At 38.0% G+C, this 22,350-nt stretch overlaps 1 protein-coding gene across 1 annotated transcript in view; it reads right to left on the bottom strand.

The window, feature by feature from the left end:
• Nucleotides 1-2,461: 2,461 nt before the first annotated feature.
• ITPR1 (inositol 1,4,5-trisphosphate receptor type 1) overlaps nucleotides 2,462-22,350 on the bottom strand; it is a 405,812-nt gene continuing 385,923 nt past the window's right edge. The window contains exons 55-56 of the mRNA XM_044675941.1: nucleotides 14,487-14,648; nucleotides 2,462-2,598 (exon numbers count right to left, since the gene is read on the bottom strand). Of these exons, the coding sequence (XP_044531876.1) occupies nucleotides 2,512-2,598; nucleotides 14,487-14,648 (249 nt within the window). The 3' untranslated portion in view covers nucleotides 2,462-2,511. The remainder of the gene's footprint in view (nucleotides 2,599-14,486; nucleotides 14,649-22,350) is intronic.

Raw genomic sequence — 22,350 nt, 5'->3', positions numbered from 1 at the left:
GAGTTTCCAGTGGGTGTTTCAGACTTTTGTTTGCCAGGTGAATTGGGCTTCTGTGTTCACTCCCAAACTGAACCACTGCACGTAGGGTGGAGGGACATTCCTATTCCCTTTCAGTTTTGCTGAGCCTGACAAATTGAGCCAAGATTTGTATCTTAAGTGACAGGATTCAAATGAAACGTGACAAACCTATGGGTGCTAGAATCTGAACATGTCAATGCAGAACTTTCCAGTGAACACGATGGGGCTTGGGTAACAAACCACACATGCCTCAGGTTTATATTGTGTTGGACAACTTGAGAAAGAAAGGAGAAGAAAACTGGCCAGAGGCTTCAGAGATTGGCGCTGCCTACCTCGTAGGTTTTAGCACAAGAGTACCACTTCTTTCTTTGTTTCTAGGTATACACCTTCAAAAATCTGACTTAATATGTAAATAATATTTAATAATGAATTTATAGTGAATGAATACTAATTTATCACCCTACCCCCCAAAATATTAAATATTACAAAAATGACTACAACATAAACTGTTGATCTAATTGGAAATGTTTTATGTGACCTATTCCCCAACTTTAGATGATAATTCTTATTTCGCAGAGCACACAGGAAAGCAGGATCAGAAGGGCACTTGGCAAAAGGCCCCTTTCCCTGACGGAGAGTGAGTAGGTTCTCTGACCATGCTTCAGTCAAAGATCTGCCTGCTAGAAAGGTTCTTGCCACAACTCTGTCATCTAGAGTTTACCATTGTTGCCAGGGACACTCCTGGATTACAGATAGCAACTCATATTGATTGCCCAATGAATCCAAGGCAGGAGAAACAGACAACACGCCTAACTTTGTGTTGTGACACCTACCAGGTTGTCATGACAGCCTGCTGCTTGACAATCACTGAAGAATGAATATTATATTAAATACATCCCAGCGCTGGTTCTCAAAGTTAGAATGTTCTCCGCAGAATTAGGGGAAAGGAACAGAGTATTCCTCCATACTCCACCCCAACCCCACACAATCAAGCGATCGATATTTAAGTTATCTGTACCCAAACTCTGTTTGTCTAATTTTTGAACATTAGCCTAAATAGAAAATTTATGTGAAGTGCCCAAGTGTGGAAAAAAGAAACACTTAATTCTCCCAAACAAAAAGTATCAGTCTCATCACCAAGTGGTAGTATTCTGCATCATTTATTTAAATATCTATTTTTATTTATGCATTTACAAACTTTAGTAGTACTCATATTGTAACTCTGCTTTCAGTACATTTTAAAACTATTTGCAGAGAAATCATCTTTTTTTTTTTTTTTTAAAATGAGGTCCATGTACAAAACTAGGCGACAGATATAAAAAATGTTTCCTTTCATACCTTTTCAGCCATCAGGAAAAATAAATCAAGTGACAAAAACAAAACCTAAACACTGTGGCTCGTTCACAAGTATTACATGCCAGTGCTCAACTACAAGTCCTAATGGGATATAATTTATATTTCAATTGGTATAATGCACGTCTGTTTAAAACTTCTAATTGGTACAGCATGTCGCACGTGATGAAATAAGAAAAATCAATCCTGCGTTTGGGTCGGTGAATGTAGAAACCATCATTTATTCATTCCTTTACAGTATAGCACAACGCCCCCCCTCCCCAGGAGAAGACACTGATTGGCCAGCAGTGTACATTCACCCTCAACTTGGCATAAAAAGGTCCCTTTAAGAAATTCATTAACTACTCCACAAGCTTTTGCCTGAGCCAAAAGTTTGGCCCTTCACTTTTAAAGAAATCATCGGTTTGATCAGTAATAATTCAGAAGCGCAAAATAATGTATAAAACAAAAATGATTTTTTTCTATGGATGCCAATTCAAGAGCTCATAGCTTTCCAGCAACGTCACTGAAAGACAGGAGCACTGACTGATGCCACCAGCAACAAGAAAATAGCGTCATCATGGGTTCCTTACATAGTACAAAATGCCCAGGGGCTTGAAACTTGCTACGAATACAATTTGGCAGCAGCCTTATTTGCCTGATATTTAACCATTTATTACATAGTATTAACACACCAGCTTCAAAGATGTGCACTCCCTTTTGGACACTCAGGAGTTACAAACATGTTGTGATTGCATAATTCATATTGCACAATTGTATAAAAACATAAATACTGGCTATTCTAGTTTTTTTTAAATACAAAATACAGGTCACATACTCTTAAATCTATAATCCTGTTCAAGTGCAATTCAGGTGCTTTCTTTAGTCCTTCCAAAAAAAGGCATTTTTGATATTTTTTGGCACAAATGAAACTTCACCGTGCCAACACTTCTAATTACAATACATATACCCAAACCTTTATAGTAGCAATCATATACATACAGTATAAAACTGGGTATTTACAAATGTACTAAACACACAGATGTAGCCTTAGTGGTTGACTCTGAACTTCTGGTTAGCATTATTCACGCTAATAATAATAATAATAATATTAATAATAATAATAATGATGATTAAATACTACCCCTTTATTTCATTGACTTATGCTGGTTGCTGTGGGTTGACGTTCATGTGAGGAGGATGTCCTAGAAGGCCAATTCTCTGTTTCTGCTTCCTTTGTTCTGTCATCTGGAAAGTTAAAAAGTTTTCTCATTAGACCCAGACACTTCCTGTGCGTCAAATCTTATAATGAACCATAGATGTACCTCTGTGGTTATGGTTTACACTGAAAGCCACTTTCTACAAATAATGTACTTCCACTATACTGAACACACAGAACATCAAAGAGAGCATGTCCCCGGGGCAGAATGGGGAATTCTGTGACCCTCCTCCTGTACTGTGACATTCAAGTAAGATGCCTCATTCCTGTTTCACAAGGGAAAAATAAACCTTAGAGTGGAGGGAAGAGCAAAGTGACTCGCATGGATCAGGCAGTAAATGTTTGCTGAATGAAAGTGGCCCCTGCATTATTTTACCAAAACTAAGTAATTTCCAATATGACTAAAAACTCATTGGAAAAATGGCTTCTGTAGACAGCATGTCTCTAAGGAAAATATTTATAGAAATCTTTTCTACTACAGTACTAATCAGATGACATTTCTGTGGGGGTACAGTTGTTTGGTTGTTTAAGTTGTGTCCAACTCTTCTTGACTCCATTTGGAGTCTTTTGGGCAAAGATGCTGAGTGATTTGCCATTTCCTTCTTGATGGGGAAACTGAGGCAAACAGGGCTAAGTGACTTGCCCAGGGTCATACAGCTAGAAAAAGTGTCTAAGATTTGAACTCCATACCTGGTGCTCTATTCACTGTACCACCTATAATTAGAGGATCAAAGAACCACAAAATCATAGATTTAAGAATGAAGGAATCTTAGAGGACATAGACTCCAACTTCCTCATTTCACAAACATGGAAATTAAGGACACTGAGAAAGGTTAAATGACTTGCCTAGGGTCACAGAGCTACAAACCATCCCTGGTCTAGCAACTGCCAGAGATGCCAGAGGCCACTTTCCTAAAAGCCTAGGTATATCAGCCAATTATCTAGAAATCTGGTTTGACTGAAAAATTTCTCTAAATTAGAAATTTGGTTCTATTCTAGGTTGAGCAGTGGGTAGAATGGGAGTCTGGATCTGGAGTCAGGAAGACTCATTTTCCTGAGTTCAAATCTGGCCTCAGAGATTTACTAGCTGACAAGTCACTTAACCCTCTTTGTCTGTTTCCTGCTTTGCAAAATGAGTTGTAGAAGCAAACTGCCAACAAACCCAGTGTCTTTGCCAGGAGTACCTCAAAGGTTCAGACATGACTGAAAAATGAACAACGAAATATTCAGGTGCTACATGCTAGAAGAGATAAAGAGTTAAAAGAGATCTTCAGGGAGCTTATAATTTGGTAGAAAGAATAAGGCAAATACATAAATGTAATGGGAGTAGAGTATCAAAGTGGCTAAGAGAAATATAGGGTGTCATGATCAGAAAGAGGCTGATACTGATTTATTGTCAGCAGAACCATAACAAACAGATCTTGGAATAGGTAGCTTTAGGAAAAGCTTAGACTTTATACCTGGGCTAACAAATCCTTGATCAACAAAATCATGTTCTTCCTAGAATATATATATATATATATATATATATATATATATATATATATATATATTCACATTTGTTTGCTTTTTTGGTCAGTGGCCTACTTAAGTTGCATCAAATTTTCACTGGCATAGAGAAAATCTAAAAGTCACAATTATAAATCTTGGCCTAAGGTATCCTCATTTAATGTTTCCCAAAATGTCAAGTGTCCTAGGAGACTAGAAAATTGTACATTTAAATGCGATTTTAAAGTATATAAAACATCCTTATGATTACATAACATAGTTAAGGATCTCTTTCAGCCTTTGCTGGAGCAGGATCCCATTTCTATACAATCCCATAAGCAATGTGGAGTGATGGGATACACAGGAAGAAAATATTCCCAGGAAGTATTTTAGAAAGTCTCCAGTTTTAACAAAAGACAAACCTGGTACAGCCTTGTTAACCTACTTACCACATCAACTGGAGCTGGGAATCTCAAGGTGAGAACTAGAGCTCTGAAAGGAAGCATTATGCTACAAGAGTATATAAACCCCAGGAAGTTCATGTTCTTCAAATGTAGTTTAGGAAGGAAAGCCTGATACAGTATGCTTGCTTACAGAATAAATCCCCAACACATCGGAACCCGGTTCTCTAGATTTTATAGTTCTTTTCTTATTTGATCTCCTTGTATTTCAAACACTGAGCTCAGATCAATGGCCTTTGCTTCTGTGGCTGATGACCTTCCATGGAACTCTGAATCCTGCTATTCTCATCTATTTCTTGCAATCCAGTGGCATCTGATTCAGTATTTTGTGGTAAACTCATTTTGATGAGTCTCAAGAGATAATCTTAATGAAGATTTTCAGGGCTTTTAATTCTATTCAATATAGGGTATCTCAAACAATCCAAGAGTATTCACTTTTTTTTAATGAGTTATCTAATAATGCTCAAGTTCTTTAACTTCTCTGCACTTTGCCTTCAAGCATAATTCCCGAAATTTGAGGGCCTTTTACACTGATGTGTATGCTTTAAGATGGCTTTTTTTCCCCAACTGCTATTTCTGTCAATGGAACCACCATTTTTCTAGTTATCTAAGAAACTTTTGGAGTCAACTTTAACTCATCTAAACTGGCTCCAAGTCCTGCCAGTTGTTCCTTCTCAATATCTTGAATCCATTTAATCCTTTCTATTCAAACTGCTCTTCTATTCTAAACCTTCATCTCATGCAAAATTTCCCAAAGTAACTTCCCTAACACTAGTTTCTCTTCTTACAAAAGGGATCGATCGAGCAATACCACTACTGGGTTTGTATCCCAAAGAGATACAAAAAAATGGGAAAGGATCTTTTATATAAAAATATTTATAGCTACACTTTTTGTGGTGGCAAAGAACTGGAAACTAAAGGGATATCCCTCAATTGGGGAATGGCTGAACAAATTGTGGTACATGACAGTGATGGAAAACTATTGTGCTATAAGGAATGATAGGATGATTTCAGAGAAAACTGGAAAGACCTATATGAACTGATGCAGAGGGAAATAAGCAAAACTAAGAGAACATCTTACATAGTAACTGAAATATTGTGGAACAATCAAAGGTGATATAGACTTTGCTACTAAGGGCAATACAGTGATCCAGGAAAATTCTGAGGGTCTTATGAAAAAGAATGCCATAGATCTCCAGAGAAAGAACTGTTGGAATAGAAATGCAGATGAAAACATATGATTTATCACTTGTTTATTTGAGTATATAATTTGGGGTTTTGGTTTTATAAGATTATTTCCTTGCAAAAATGAACAATATGGAAATATGGTTTGTGTGATAATAAAAAAAATCAAAAGGGATCAGTCTTCTTAAAAACACCTCTTTCATTACAGTCCTATCTCTCCTACCCTTTAGCTTCAAACTCCTAGAAATAGAAGTCAATACTCATTGCCTCCAATACCATACCACCCACTCACTTTTTGGCCCTTGTAATCTGGCTTCCAACTCCTCCACTTGACTGAAACTACTTTCTCAGATTGCAAATGGTTAAAAAAAACTGCTAAAAATGGTGCCCTTTACTGTCTTCATTCTCCTTGACCTCTCTGAAGCTTTTTAAAGAAAAAAATTTTTTTAAACCCTTACCTTCTGTCTTGGAGTCAATACTGTGTATTGGCTCCAAGGCAGAAGAGTGGTAAGGGTAGGCAATAGGGGTCAAGTGACTTGCCCAGGGTCACACAGCTGGGAAGTGTCTGAGGTCCTGAACCCAGGACCTCCTGTCTCCAGACCTGGCTCTCAATCCACTGAGCTACCTAGCTGCCCCCTTCTCTGAAGCTTTTGACATAAATGGATCACTCTCCTGCTTATTTTTCTCTTCTCTCAACTTCCATTACACTTTTTCTTCTGCCTCCTTATCTTCACAAAGTGTGAGTGTCTCCCAGGGTTCTGCCTTTATATCTCATGTGCTTAGTACAGTGCCTGGTACATAGCAGGCTCTCTGTTTCCCATACTCTTTCTTCCATGATGATCTCATTCATCCTTAGGTTGACTTCTCTGGCAAAGACTGCCAAATTCATTAAAGTATTCAAATATCCAGCCTTATAATCTTCCTCCTGAACTCTTGCCTCACTTCTTTAACAGCTTGCTCAGTGTCTTCACTTGGATGTACCCTTGTACATCCATGTAGTGTCCATGATAGAACTAGTTTTCCTGCCTCCAAACATCTCTTCTTCTGTTGAAGCTACCTCTATCTTCTCAATCATTCAGCTTGTTATCCCAGGATTATCTTCAAGCCTTCCTTTTCTCACCTCCTTGCTTCTTCCCTCTGTCCAAGTCAGTTATCAAATTCTGTTCTACTTTTATAACATCTCTCACATTTATCTCCTTCTTTTTTCCTCAAATAGTCACCATTTTGGCTCAAGTTTTCATCACTTTTCCCCTGGACTATAGTAGTGACTGGGAAGTCTAGCCTCTCTCCTCTTCATTTCATCTACTACATAAAAGCTAAAAAATAATATTTTTAGGTAAAGGTCTATTTATGTTCCTCTCTCCTGCTCAGGAACACCAGCTACCTTTGATAATACCCTCTGACCTCTGGAATAAAATATAGACTCCTCATTTGGCATTCAGGACCATCCACAAATCTGACTACAACCTTTTTTTTTTTTTTTTTTTTTTGACTCTTATCTCATATCACTTCCCATTCACGTTATGGCCAAGTTGAAGTACTAGCTGTTACCCAGCACTCCATCTCCCTTTTTGCCTCAACGCTACCCATCTGAATTTCCTGATAGTCCTTTAACTTGCAACTCAAGTGCCACTTCTTCAGTGAAGTCTTCCTTGATTTACTTCAATTCATAAAGTTTTTTCTCTCTCTAATTACCTTGTCTACATCAATCTGTATGCATTTTCCTAGTGCAATTTTATGTTAATACATTTTTATGGATTTTCATTACTACCCCTTCAACTGAATCATTTAGCTCTTTTGCTATAAAATGTTCAACAGCTTTTCATCACTGGGGGTTAAGTTCTAAGCCCCTTCATTGTGGTATATCTCTTCATTCCTATAACTATTCATTTTTTCCTCTTACTATTCTTCAAAGCGAACTCTTTGAGTTTTATCTGTATTCTATATAAATCCTTCACTTACTTTCTTCATGTCTGTTCTCATGTTGCTTTACCTGCAATAACCCACCTTATCTTTCCTTTCTTATCTAAATGCTTATCATTCTTCGGAGTCCCCCTGAAGCCTTCCTTGACTATTGCTACTATCCCACATTGATCTCACTTCTCTGAACACAATTATTTAAACATTTATTAAATTGGATTAATAATACAAACCAGAGAAATCATTGTGGAACCTAAAATCAAGGGCTAACCAAAGTGGCTTAATTAGTAATATTGCTCCTAGCTGCTCTGGGCTGCTGAAGATAGAGAAGATAATTTGTGTCTAAGTATGAATTAGACATCACAAATGACTTAAAATGTTTCTGATGTATATGTAAAGCTGTAACTAGGACAGGGCAATCAGGGCACTGCCCCAGGATCTCAAAATTTAGTGTTGTCATCAGGAAAAAAAAAACACAACTGAGTTTAGCACTTAGTTAACAAGAACAACTATTCTGAGTGGATATCATAGTGATTTGGGTACTCTGTGTCCCCTGTGTAAAGTCTTAGTCTCTGAAGGACTCAGGTCTCTTTTGGAAGTTTCATCTTCTACAACTCAATTTATTCTTGTCTTGATGCAGTTTGTGATGCTAGTTGTGGTGTGACATATAAATCTTGTCTTCTCACTGAGTTTGTATCCTACTAGACAGCTTTGGAGGCTGTGACTCTTATTTTTTTACGATCCCTAGAAATGAGCACATAGTAGGTACTCAAAAATGTGTCAGATTAATGAATGTTTTCTCATGGAGCTTCCTTAAAAAAAAAACCCAATAATAAACATATGGTTAATCTTTCAAAGTTCTGAATGACTGTGGTTTGTAGACATCCTGTAGGTTGTAATTCAAAACTGGTATTTAAGAGGCTGACATAAATGAAGAGAATTAAGCAATTGCCCAGAGAGGGCTTAATGCTCAAATGGTCACCAAACAATTATTTCAACTAGAAGGAAACTTGAAAGAAAAAAAAGAGGCAAGAAAAAGACACCAGTGTGATTCGGATAGCGGATGGTCTACCCTAGAAGAGCAAAGGATCAAAATTTATATTTGATAGTATACTGTACAGAGGAGTCTTCAGCAGCCACTAGCAGATGAAGTCTATATTCTCAAACTCCTTTTCCCATTTGTTAGGTGAATTTCCTGCCTCACACATAATCCAATAACCATTAGCGTGTGTCACAGTACCATTACCAAAACCAGCTTACTCTCATCCTCCAAGTTTATTTCTTTCCCTGAATCTGGACATCCGAACTATTAATGACCTTTTAAAATAAAAAATAAGACTAAAAGGTAAGGACATTCTAGTCTCTTTTAATATCAACATTCAATTTTCAGCTCTGCAAAAGTAGGGATATTTTGCTTATAAGACTAAGAAAATTCCACTCCCAGGCTACAAATCTTTTCTATTCCAATATCCCTATGATTGTGGCAGCCTAGAAAACTCCTTCCACCAATGGAGATCACACTTAGTAGTACTCCTACTATGCAAGAATAGATAAGACCTGGGAAGCTGGGTAGGTCACCTGGAGCTTAAATGACTTGTCCAGATTCATATAGTTAATAAGGGCCTTGAACCCAGGTTATGTTGATTCCAAGCTCTATACTCTATCCATTATTTCATATGATTTCTGTCTACATGATTTTTATGTCCTGAAACTTTTTTTTCTTCCTTCTGAGCTGAGGATGAACATTTTGAAGTGATGTTATTCTTTCTATCTTGTTTAACCCCCAAAGAGCTCTACTTTCATCATTCAGTGTATTTTGACATTATTGATCTAGACAAGAAGTAACAACGGGACAACAAAGTACATTGTGGCTTTTAAAATCAGAGACAGCAAAGTGTCTGAAAATATCTTCATAAAAATCCATACGATTGGAGACAAAGAGTAAATTCCAGTTTTTGAATATCAAGCTCTAAATAATTTATAGTAGGGGGTGAGTAGGGGTGCCCAGGAAGGAAGGGTCAGTAACCCTGAATAGATGCCACAATCTGCCTATAATGGGACTCCATACTCTTGGAATGGAGGCTTTCCTGATGTAGCAAACCCTTGCTTATTCGGAAGACAAACAAAAAAAAATTTTAAAGCTCAACTAATCAGAATTATTTTTATGGTCCTGTACAATAATTCAGATAATGACCTTGAAGCATTGTAAGGTTCTGAAGTGCCTTCTGAATAAAAGATTACAGTTCAATATATTTGACTCTTTTGACAAACAGGTATAGCATAACTGGGTTAACTCTTTGTTATGCCGAATATTCAATTAACAATAATATTTGTTCCCTAACCACTCTGCCTCTCTGCTAATTGACTGTTGTTTTTTACAGTTCTTCTCAACCAACATTAACTCTTTTATTTTTATTTATTTATTTATTTTTATTTTTAAGCCCTTAACTTCTGTGTATTGACTTATAGGTGGAAGAGTGGTAAGGGTAGGCAATGGGGGTCAAGTGACTTGCCCAGGGTCACACAGCTGGGAAGTGTCTGAGGCCGGATTTGAACCTAGGACCTCCCGTCTCTAGGCCTGGCTCTCAATCCACTGTGCTACCTACCCAGCTGCCCCCCAACATTAACTTTTGTAAGAAAGAATTTCTCAAATGCTTTAGTGAAGTGTAGGTTTTCAAGCACTTCCAGGATACCTGTAATGCAATTTTTTTAAAAAAAAGATGTTAAACAGTTTTAAAGCCTTCTTAACAGATTTGGAAAATAGGGCTGATCAGAGTTCATTATTCATAATGCTATGGTTATACAGTCAGAGTTTAGGTCCATGTTACTCCTCAGGTAACAGCACTTTAAATAATGAACAGAATCAAATTATTTGTATATCAAAAGTCAGCTAAGAGATGGAGTTTAAAGACTATTTTTATAACATTTATCTTAGATGACTATATAAAAATACACAAATAAAATAAATGAGGATTATGATTCTATGCAAGACATTGGTATCAAATTTATATATTGTGTGTGTATGTATATATATATACACACACACACATATATATATNGCTTTAGTGAAGTGTAGGTTTTCAAGCACTTCCAGGATACCTGTAATGCAATTTTTTAAAAAAAAAGATGTTAAACAGTTTTAAAGCCTTCTTAACAGATTTGGAAAATAGGGCTGATCAGAGTTCATTATTCATAATGCTATGGTTATACAGTCAGAGTTTAGGTCCATGTTACTCCTCAGGTAACAGCACTTTAAATAATGAACAGAATCAAATTATTTGTATATCAAAAGTCAGCTAAGAGATGGAGTTTAAAGACTATTTTTATAACATTTATCTTAGATGACTATATAAAAATACACAAATAAAATAAATGAGGATTATGATTCTATGCAAGACATTGGTATCAAATTTATATATTGTGTGTGTATGTATATATATACACACACACACATATATATATATATACATATATATAGGAATAAAATTTATGATTCCTTGCCTCCTTGGACTAGGAAGACATATTTAGGATTCTGGATTTGCAGGGAAAGGAGACTTTGGTAAAAAAAAAAAAACACTCTTAAATGAACTTTTTTAGATCTTAGAAAAAAACTCAAAACAGCAGGTTTCGACTAACATCCTGACATTTGTTTTGAAATTAGAACTTTAAAGAGTGGCAAAATATTGTGTAAAGGCTAAGACCAAAATCATACAAATTTAAAATGATCTCTTGCCCCATCATCATAGTTTTTGGACCACCTCATATCTTAAGAGATTTGGGATCCTATTTGACCACTGCAGGATATACACCCCTGAAATGAGAGCCTTTCAAAGCTTGGGGTTTTATTGACCATGTTTTTTAAACTCTTTCTTTTTTTGGTAACAACTCTTAAGACTTAAGGGTAAGGACTAGGTAAATGGGGTTAAGTGATTTGCCCAGGGTCTCATAGCTAGAAAGTGTATGAAGCCATATTTGAACCCAGGTCCTCTTGACACCTCACCTGGTCCTCTATGTACTGTGCTACCTGGTTGCCCCAATTTCAAAGACTATAAGGAATGTTTTCTGCTTACTATTTTCCAGGAATTTTTTTTAAAAATCAAAGCCTTTTTTCTCAGAGGGGTAAAATTGTAAGAATTCCCAACAATTCATATTTCAGAAAGTGTGCATTTTTAAATCTCCAGAGATAAATGTGATTTAAAAAATGTGTAATTTAAGGAGGCATCCAAATTGATTCCTTAAATCTGACATTGTAATCACCTAAGGCGCACAAAACAATTGTCAGTTATATAATCAAAAGCATCTTTGTGTTAACACCAAATTAAAAGAAAATCTAATTCCATAAGACCAGGAGATATGCTGCATTTACCATATAATCACACTATCTTTCCACTTAAGGAGAGTTATCAAAATAGGAATATGTGTCAAAGGGAACTTGTAGGAGAAGTTCCATGAACAAAACAGACTTTTCATTTACTTTGGAGATTATGTTTCTAACAAAAAAAAGTTTACTTTTTTCCCTCGTTCACAGCAGGAGTATCTTTTGGATCCTGGTTACCATGAAGCCAATATTTTACCCCAAAAGGGCTAAAACTTAGCCAGAACAAAAGAGCATATTAGCCACTTGATGAGTATAAAAACTTGTCTATGATCCTAACTTTTGTCTTGCTCAAAACAGGGGTATATTTGCTGAATTGAAGCTAAAGCTTTAGGTTTAGTAAGAAAACATTAACATGGATCTAAATGGACCACTTTATGAATCAGTAAATCTACCAATAAGAAAATGAAAGGAAATGTATCTACCAGTAGTATCCCCTCTTGACTGAACATAAACCTCACCGTTTTCTTATTCTTTTATTTCACGGAGTACTCATGGAGAATGAGACAAAAGGGAAAGCAAGGGTGCTGAAGACAACCAACACGCACCACTCCCAAACTAACTTCTGCAAAAGAGAATGTAATTGGTACGCACTGTCCAATGGTAACATGGAGATTCTACAGCAAAGGTTTTGTTCAATAGTATGCTGTGATCCACTAACAACAACAATGTGAGCTAAGCACCTAAGTACAATGTGGTCCAGACAGAGATTTCAATGAATTCCCCAATGAATGGAAAATGTGCTTGGATTAGCAGAAGCATGCTCCAGAGAGCCTCCAGTTGTGATATTGAGAAATGACAATGAATGGGCCCAGTGGTTTTGGGTCAGACTGACCACCAATTGCTAGAATAGTAGAGATGCTGCCATTCTGGAACTCCAGGCATCAACAAAAGCCCGGGTGGCTGGGTTTTTCACCTTCTGAAAATGGCATCAGGCTTCCACAAGGGAAGAAGGATTCTTACATCGGGGTAGATCTGGACTTAAAGCAAAGTTACCTACTGGATTTTGAACAACTTAGTTCAAACTTCTAACTGAACTGAGCTTTCTCTGGCAACAGCCACTCCAAAGGGAGAAGAAGGTAGCCAGAGCATTAGTGGAGAGTGTTATTTGAAGTCTGCTTCTCTCTTCAAAGGACACGAGAGGAGAGGCTGCCACAGACCACCCTTCAGGAAAGGGCTGAAGTTTGTAGACCATTTGTCAAATGTTTCCCAATGGGAGCAAAATCGGATAGAATGATAAGAGAAGTAATCTAATTGTATCTTCATTAGTTTTCCTTATTTAGGTTCTTACTCATTTTAGGTAGCTATCTAGCTCTGTGCTTAGGACAGACTTCATAAATAAGATTTCTCCTTTTCTCATCAGTCTATTTTCATATGAGTACATTAGGCTCATTGCTGTCTGGGGCCTAGGATTGGGAAATTTCATCGGGAAATAAAGAAATTCAGAGTAGAGTTAATAATACTGTGTGAACTGTCTCAAAAAAGGATCTGGATGGGAGGGGAGCCACCAGGTGGCTCATTGGATTGAGTCACCCCTAGAGATGGGAGGTCCTGGGTTCAAATCTGGCCCCAGATGCTTCCTAGCTGTTTGCCCCTGGGCAAGCCACTTAACCCTCATTACCTAGCTCTTACTGCTCTTCTTACGTTAGAACCAATACGTGATATTGATCCTAAGATGGAAGGTAAAGATTTTATTTAAAAAAATTTTTTAAAGGATCTCAGGGACCCTTTACCTGTACATGTATACATATCAGTATCTCCACATATAAGGGATAACTCATTGTGTTTTCATGGGACCTGCACATAGAATCACTTCTGATATAATAGAGATACTCTTGCTAGGAAGTGGATTCAAGTGAATGAGTTGTACATCTGAGACGTGCTATTGTTCCAGTGTCTCAGGCTGTTGGGGTGAGGTACAAACGTGGGCACCCCTGGTCTGATCACTTCGTTCACCCACCCCATCCCAACCTCTAGCTCCACTCCAGGGCTGTTTGTAAGCTGGGTGCTAACAGCATCAAGGGGGAGCCAACATGGGGATGAATGGATCTTTGTGAACTTGTGCTCGCTAGTGCCAAAGGCAGTGTCTGGTCTGCTACGAGAGGGGATGAGTGTCCTCTGTGTGTGGAGAGAGTGATGCTGCTCTGTCGTCCTGGGTAGAACTGGCACATTCTGTTCTTGCCATCTCTGCTACCGCATCCTAGAGCCACTGAGTTTTCATTTTTATATTTCCATTCCTTACTTTTGTGCTTTGCACCAATTTCGACCCTGGGTAGCCTCTGAGACCTCTGCAATCCACAGTAGGGGAGAATGACAAGGGATATGGCTAGTCAGTCACATCTGTGACCCACTCTCTTGTTTATAGTCAGGTGAAATTGCTACAAAAATTTAAATATCTTTGTTTAGCTTAGAATATTGAATCTTTCTCATGAGATTTTTTTTTTGAGCAGGGTTAGGTAATTGGAAAGATGAAATATTTTCCCTTTACCTGATCCTTTAATTCTGACAGCTGACCAGAGAGATTGGTAACGAGCTTCATGGTGGACTCCAGCTTTTCCTGCAGGTTCCTCAGCTCATTTTGCTCTCCTTCAGAATCACTACTGACCAGTGACATAGCTCGCATCCTAGGGAACCAGTCCAGATTTCTTTCCTGGAATTCACATTAGAAGGAAGAAAAAGAAGAAATATTTTTAGAAGTTGACACAAGAAAGAGTAACAAGGAAATAGAGCAAAATAGAACATCGTAAATTATTCATTTTATCCCTATATATGTGATATATATATATATACATATGTATATATGCTAGATTTTGAGTTGGAGGAGCTAGGTTCAGATCCCTCCATCAATACTTCCTTTAATCTCCATTAGCCTAATCAGTTAAATGACAGGTTTAGAGTAGGTGGTGTCCAAGGATCCTTACATCTCTAAATCTGTGACCCAACGTTAATATCATATCTATGTTTGTTTAAAACCATCACAATTACCAATATATAGATGATTAAAAAAACCTTGGAAGTAAAGAGATTTTAAAGTCACAAGCAATGATCAAACTTAAGACAAGTGAGTTTATGTTATGAAGAGAAGGGAGGTTGCTCATGTCGCTCCACCCAACACTAAAGATCATGAATTCTGTGGCCTATTCCTGATTACTAATGAATAAAAAAAGACCTAATTTCCCTTTTTCTGTTGCTCTTCTGCCAACCAGCAGGCAACGTTTCAATAAGCAAGCCTCGTACAAAGAGTCAGGAATAAACATTCGGACAGGACTTAATCTCTTGTAGAAATGAAGTCTAAAACCAAGGCATCCTACGTTCATTTAATCTTCCATCTTTTCCTGATCATCTTGACCTCTAGGGGATGAATTCTAACAGTCTTTAAATCTCAAAGAGCTTTTCTGAATCACAATATGCTCTTCTAAAGAAACTGGGAGCTCCTTGCCCTTGGTATTACTGTTTTTTTCCCAGAAGACCTGCAAAAAAGTACCTGGATGCAACCTGTGTTCAGCCAAATACCAACTGAAGCAATTTTACTCCACATCTTGAATTAAAGCAGCCTGCTACTACAGAAACTGCAAACAATTTGAAAGCTACTCAAGTAATAATTTATATTACTGAGATACATATTAGCACCAGCCTATGAGTATGTCCCTAGTTTAGCCTGGTAGCTCAGAGGACAGGAATCAATCTCATCCAAAGCAATTTGCCATACATAATTAAATCTAATCCTTAGTTTTACTCGTACTTAGATGGTAATGGGGACTCAGGCCTACCCTGGAACATCTGTAGTAAAAGTTATAATTAAAAAAAAAAACTTATGTGAAAACTACAGCTATCTTGATTTACATATGCCAAATCCCTGAGACAAACACTTTTCTTCCAAGGAACTAAGTTGTTCTCACGACATCAATTCTCTATCAGCCACTTAGTATTCAAGAGAACACTATTTTAGGATAATCTGTTGGTTTTCAAAAGGTGGACAGAAAAATAAATGTTAAGAAATAGTCTTTCTTCATTTGCCACTTGGGTTTCCCTCAACAAAAGGCCCCCAAATGAGGATTATGGGTGAACTGTGGAAGCATCTACCCATGAGAGATACATACTTTCCAAAGCTGATATATAACCTATCGCTCCCAGGGATCTTAAGTATACAAACCCTACCTCAGGAGAACTTGTTCAAATCCCAACTCTGCTAGTTCCAGCTCTGCCATTGGGCTTCTTTCCTAAAGTCCTAATCTTTAACTCTCAATGATTTCCCCTCCTTTAAACCCTTGGTAATCTCTCTTTTCTGGCCACAGCTCTTATTGATGGGCAGTTTCTCCAATCAGTAGAATTCAGTGGTCTGAGGCTTAAACACTCAGAACTGAATTGAAGGGAGCATGTTAAAAAGGAAAGAACGTGGTACAAAGTGACTTTGGATTTAGAGAACCTTGGTTCAAATCCTCCTTTTATGTGACTTTGATAAAGTCATTAGGCCTCCATTTCCTCAATAGTAAAATAAGGAAGTTGGGCTAGATATAGACTGAGCTCTAGAACCATGAATCTGTGACACCTCAAGGTGAAATCAACTTTACCCAGATTCTCATCTGCCTATTAAGGAAATATACTAGATTTCGGTTTCCTTGTCTTATTCTGAAAAATGGGAATTATTCTTCTCTTCCAAAGGGTTTTCAGAGAACTGTTCAGGATTTGTAGCGTGTTTTCAATTGTAAGTAAGCAATATTCAGGGTGGCTGATATTTCTACGATGCTTTATGGTTATAACGGATGATAACCACTCCCCACAATTCTGTCGCTTTCTGTGGATTACAAAGTGCGTGCCTCAGCACAATCCTCTAAGGTTAGCAGAACAAGTATTATTATCCCCATCTTAGAGATGAAGAAACAGAGGCTCAAAGAAATTAAATAACACGTCTGAGGTCACAGCAAGTCAATGGTATAATCAGTAGTCAAGCCTAGATCTTCTGAGAGCAGATTCAGGGTTCTTTTCACTTTACCACAGCTCCTTCTAAATCACTATTTCTACTGATGCTAATATAAAAACCATTAAATATCTTCATATTGAGAAGAAATGCCATTTTAAAAGTTTAATCAAATAACATAAACCCATAAAGCTTAGACATAAAGAAAGGGAATTGAGGTGATAAAAATATTCCAGGATCACTTAAAGGAAATCAACTCAAATATATAGATTACAAAATATTTACAAAGAAATGAAGTCTGAAGACTTAAACATAAATAGTAATCCCAATGCTATACAATCGTTATCAACGAATACACGATGACTGCCTTCTACGGAGAGGGTACATTCAGAAAAGGAGGGGGGGAAAGACAGGGGAAAATGCAATTCAACAAATGTTTCTTGGGTCCATCACTGCCTGGTTCTGTACTAAGTTTCTGGGGTCTGGGACTTGGAATTCTACATCTTTCTCCCCAAACTCATCTTGTTTCCAGACTTCCCAGTTCCTTTTGCAGGTAATATCATTCTTTCACTCTCCCAAGCCCCTAATCATGTCATTATCCTCAATTCCCCATGTTCCCTCACCCTTCTAGGGGGTGGGATGGGATGAGGCAGGGGCTAGACAACCTGTCCAAACCTGAGCTGACTGTTGAATTTTCAGTGTCAGCATTTACACCTCAAAAAGGAATCGGCTTACTACACAGCAGAGCTCCCTCCATTTTTGTTTTGTTGATTGTCTAGACTTGAGGATGTGATGGAGAAAATGTTAATAATGCAGATTCAACTTAAAAGTGTGCCTTGCACATTTTCCCCTGGAGAACTGTTTTTTTTTTAAACTCTTACTTTCCATCATGGAATCAATACTATATGTTGGTTCCAAGGCAGATGAGTGTTAAGGGCTAGGCAATGAGGATTAAGTGACTTGCCCAGGGTCACACAGCTGGAGAACTGGATTTTAAACATTTACCAGCACACGCTACTGCATCACACATCCAATTAACTGCCACCTTTGCCTTTTCTGCCTCCATGACATCTCTCTTATTTGTTTCCTTCTCACCATTCACATTGTGAGCCTCTTAGTTCAAGCCCTCCTCACCTCTCACCTAAGTTATTACAATGGTGTCCTAATGTGTTTCTTTGTCTTGAGTCTCTTCCTACTCTAATCCAGCCTAAACCCTGCTATCAAAGTAATTTTCCTCAAGCAGAGATCTGACCATGTCACTCCTTGCTCCATCACAACTTCAATCACTTCCTCTTGCTTCTAGGATCAAATAGCAACTTTGGTTTAGTAGAATGTCTTCCACGACCTGGCCCCAAGCGAACTTTTCAGCCTCATTGCCCATTCACTCCCTCCCTGCAGGCCCCCCCATCCCCATCCTGACTTTGTACTCTGTGGTAGAGCCAAACTGACCTCTCTCTTCCTCGCTTGTACCATTCTGTCCCTGCTACTGGCCCTTCCCCATGTTCTGGCCTTCCCCATGCCTGGTGTTAAAGGGGTTTTCTTTAGCTCTCCTTCTGTCTCTTTAAGAGCCGAAGGATTTTCTAGGTAAGAACCACAGAATTTATAGGCTTCTGTGAGAGAGAGCAGAAGATTCCATTACCTAGGAGACCAGGAACATATATAAGGAGGACAGTTGAGAGTTGAAGGACTTTTGTCTCTGGATTCCTAGAGAGCAGGAAGTCTGTCCTGGTCTCTCTGTCAGGAGGGACTGGCAGTGTTACTGCAGACAACTGGGATAGAGAAACGAATTTAAGGAGGTTGTAGGTGATTAATGTTTACTGATTAGCTTGGGTAGGTAGTTAGTGAATATATTTCCAGGTAAGAGTAGTGTAGATAAGTTAAGCCTATTCTGTCAGGCAGAAGAACCTGTCCTTGAAGACAGAGTAGGGCTTTTTAGAAATTTTAGTTAGGATTAGGATTTTAGCTATAGTCATAAGGTATTAAGAGTATTAATCCCACTTCCTTCCTTTCTATTTTCTATCTGAACTTCTTCAAAATTAAACTTACTGTTTTTTATAAAACCACTCTCTTCACTTTTGTCAAACTCCTACAAAAATTAACCCTTAACACTGGACTACCTTCCCATCTCATCTTTGCTTCAGAGAATCCCTCCAGAGACACCTCAAGCATTAGCTTCTACATGGAGCTTTTTCCACTTTCCTTTAACTTCATGTCTTCTTACCTTTTCTTGTATGGAATTACTTTGTATTGACTGCATTTTTTATTTATTTGTTTATTTATTTTTGCTTTCCTTTTTTGTGATTTGAAAAATTTCATTTAATTAATTAAGAATATTTTTCCATGGTTATATGATTCATGTTCTTTCCCTCCCTTCCTCCCACCCCACTCCTGTAGCCAACAAGCAATTCCACTGGGTTTTACATGTCTGACTGTATTATTTAGTATTGATTTGTATTATTAGTAGTAGTATTTATTAACTATCTTTAAATTTATTTTATTTATACTTAGAGATGTACTTATTATCTTCCCTATTAAAAGATTCTTAAGAGTTTTAGGAACTTTTCCTCTTTGGGTTTGTATCTCAGTCTCTCTTTAATCTAACTTCCCTGAAAAGTATTCCTAATGGTGGGATGGGAAGAAGTAGACCTACCCAAGGACTTCTACCCAGAGGGAAATCTAAACTAAACAGTACTATGAGAAAATTGATGGAGCAACTACCTTGTGTGTGTGTGTAAGAGAGAGAGAGAGAGAGAGAGAGAGAGAGAGAGAGAGAGCGCAAGCTCAAGAAAGGCTTCCTGGAAGCACGGAGGAATTGGTTTGAGTTTGTGCCTGGAGGAGAAGAGTTCCAAAGAGAAGAGAGTACATTCTAGAGATTGGGGGAGGGGGAAGGGAGTTTGTGTAAATGCCAAGCAGTGAGAGAGTACAGGATTAAGATGTAGGAAGAGTTTATTAATCCAATTTAGCTGAAGTGGATAGTAGGATAAAATAAGGCTAGAGTCGGATTGTGCCAAGGCTAAAATGTCAGCGTAAGAAATTCTATTTGTTCTTTTCTATAGGCCATAGAAACCATGAGGGTATTTTTGAGTAAGGGAATGATATGGTTAGGTCAATGACTTAGGAAGATGATTTGGGAGAACCAATGCAAAGGATGGATTTGAGAGAGGATAAGGCAGGAGGGTAGCAAAATCCTAGTTTTTTTAGAGGGTAGTTAGGAGGTTATTCTAATAAAAAGAGGTCCAAGACATGTCCTTAAAGGTCTGTAAACCTAGCTGGAGAGACAAATCACTTCAATATCTAAAAACAAAAGCATCACAAAGTAGTATGAATTAATAATCAGATGAATGACATGGATAGTAAATGCCACAATTATTGAGAAGTGGAAATGATACAAAGGAAGAGAAAGACAAGGAAGGCTTTATGATATGAGTGGATCTTAGAAGAAAGACATGAATCTGATAGCTAATGAGGAGGCTGGAAGGAGGAAGAGGAAGTTGTTCAGTTGTGTCCCAACTCTCCATGACCCCATTTGGGGTTTCCTTGGCTAAGATACTGGACTTATTTGTCATTTCCTTCTCCAGCTCATTTTACAGATGAGGAAACTAAGGCAATAGGGTGAAGTGGCTTGCTCAAGGGTCAAACAGCTAGTAAGTTTCTGATGCCATATTTGAACTCAGATCTTCCTTACTCCGTACTCAGCACTCTATCCACTGAGCCATCCAGCTTCCCTAGCCATAGAGAATAGCCTGGGCCACAGGTACATAGGCAGAGATGGGTATGGCCTGTTTAAGTAACAATAAATAGATGAATTTGAATTCATCCTCTGGTTGTCATTAAGGGACGTGACTTCTAAGTGTTTGGGTACAAATCTGTGTTTCAGGATGATTATTGCTGCAATAGTATAGTATGTCCGACTGACTGGACCAGAGACAGACTCATAGAAGAGACCTGTGAGGTCGCAGAGTCTGACCCACACCTTTAAAGGAATCCACCCTACCTGATGGTTATCCAGTCTCTGCTTGATCCTGAGGCAGAGCATTCTACTTTTTGATACTTTCATTATTACCAACCTTTTCCTGAGAGCAAATCAAAATCTCCCTCTTGGCAATACTGATCCATTGTTTTCGATTCTGATCTCTAAAGCCAAGTAAAACAATTTTCTTCCTTCTTCTGCACAACAGTCCTTCAGATGTTGAAGACAGTGATTATCATGTCCTGCTGATATCCAGGCCCTTTACCATCCTTTTCACTTTCTTCTGGGTATTTTAGTTGGTCAGTGGTCTTCCTAAAGTTTGGTGTCCAGAACTGAACACAACAGTCTCTTTGTGGTCCAATCAGGGCAGAGTCCAGTGGGCCTATCCTATCTCCCTTCTTGTACTGGACACTAGGCTTCCATTAGTGGAACATAATAGTTTTTTGGGTTGTCACAGCAGACTATTGACTCATACTAAAGTTTTGATCACTAAGATGCCAGCTCTTTTGTACATACCTTCTCCATCCTGTACTTGTAAAGCGTATTACTAGAACTCAAGTGCAAGGCTTAATCAGTTGTGTTCTTCTAAGTATGAGGCTTTTAGAGAAGAGGGAATGGGAAGGAAAGGCTGGATATGAGAGTCGTTAGAAAGAAGTAGGCAACAGAGTTTTCTTTGTGACTGATTGGGAAAGGGAGCAATCAAGGATGATTAGATTGATTTAACTCATCTGTAATTTTCTTATTAGCTGTTGGTATGGAAAGAGTTTGAAACGAAATTGCTTGAAAATTTGAAAACTTTTTTTATATTGGTTACCACAGTTTCCACACAGTCTTCAATTCTGTTAGTCTGCTTAACAAACTTTTTTTTTTATCAACTCTACAAGTTTCCACTTAACAGAGTATAAAAATGAATGAATTCTACAAAAAGGTTCCAAATAAATGTATAAATCCAGCAAGATCTAGTGTCAGCTCATGCCTCATTCTCAGGACGCTGATTAAATGGCCATGGATAGAAAGGATTGTGCCTCCATAGGCAAGTCTCTCTCTCTCTTTTTTCCCCAAGGGGATATGTAAAATCTGGACCCTAAAGCAAAAATGGCAAAAAGAGTCTCCTTGTCTTTGGTTCACTTGAGAGCAAATTCATGTCCAGCCCAGATGGGTTCGGTCCTATGATGGGTCCCTTTGCAATATGGTGATGGTTTGGATGGCGTTGACAGCAATGCCCCTCACAAAAAGAGCATTTCAGAAAAGAGAACTGAGAAGTCTTTTATAGTCCTCTCATCCTTTGGGCTAAAATCTTCCCTTTCCTGATCATTATAAACATTCCTTCTCTCTATTCCTCTCCCCACTGCTCTTGCTCTTAATCCAAAAAAATAGCCAAAGTGTCCATGAGCAAAGTGAGATCTATAAAATATGCCATGAGTTATCATGTCCAACTTGTTCTCTCATGGGAAGGTGAGTCCC

Source organism: Gracilinanus agilis, chromosome 1, assembly GCF_016433145.1.
Source record: "Gracilinanus agilis isolate LMUSP501 chromosome 1, AgileGrace, whole genome shotgun sequence".
In the NCBI taxonomy this organism is placed as follows: Eukaryota; Metazoa; Chordata; class Mammalia; order Didelphimorphia; family Didelphidae; genus Gracilinanus; species Gracilinanus agilis.
Note: the sequence above shows the minus strand (reverse complement) of the source record. Positions and strands in the feature narration are given on the sequence as shown.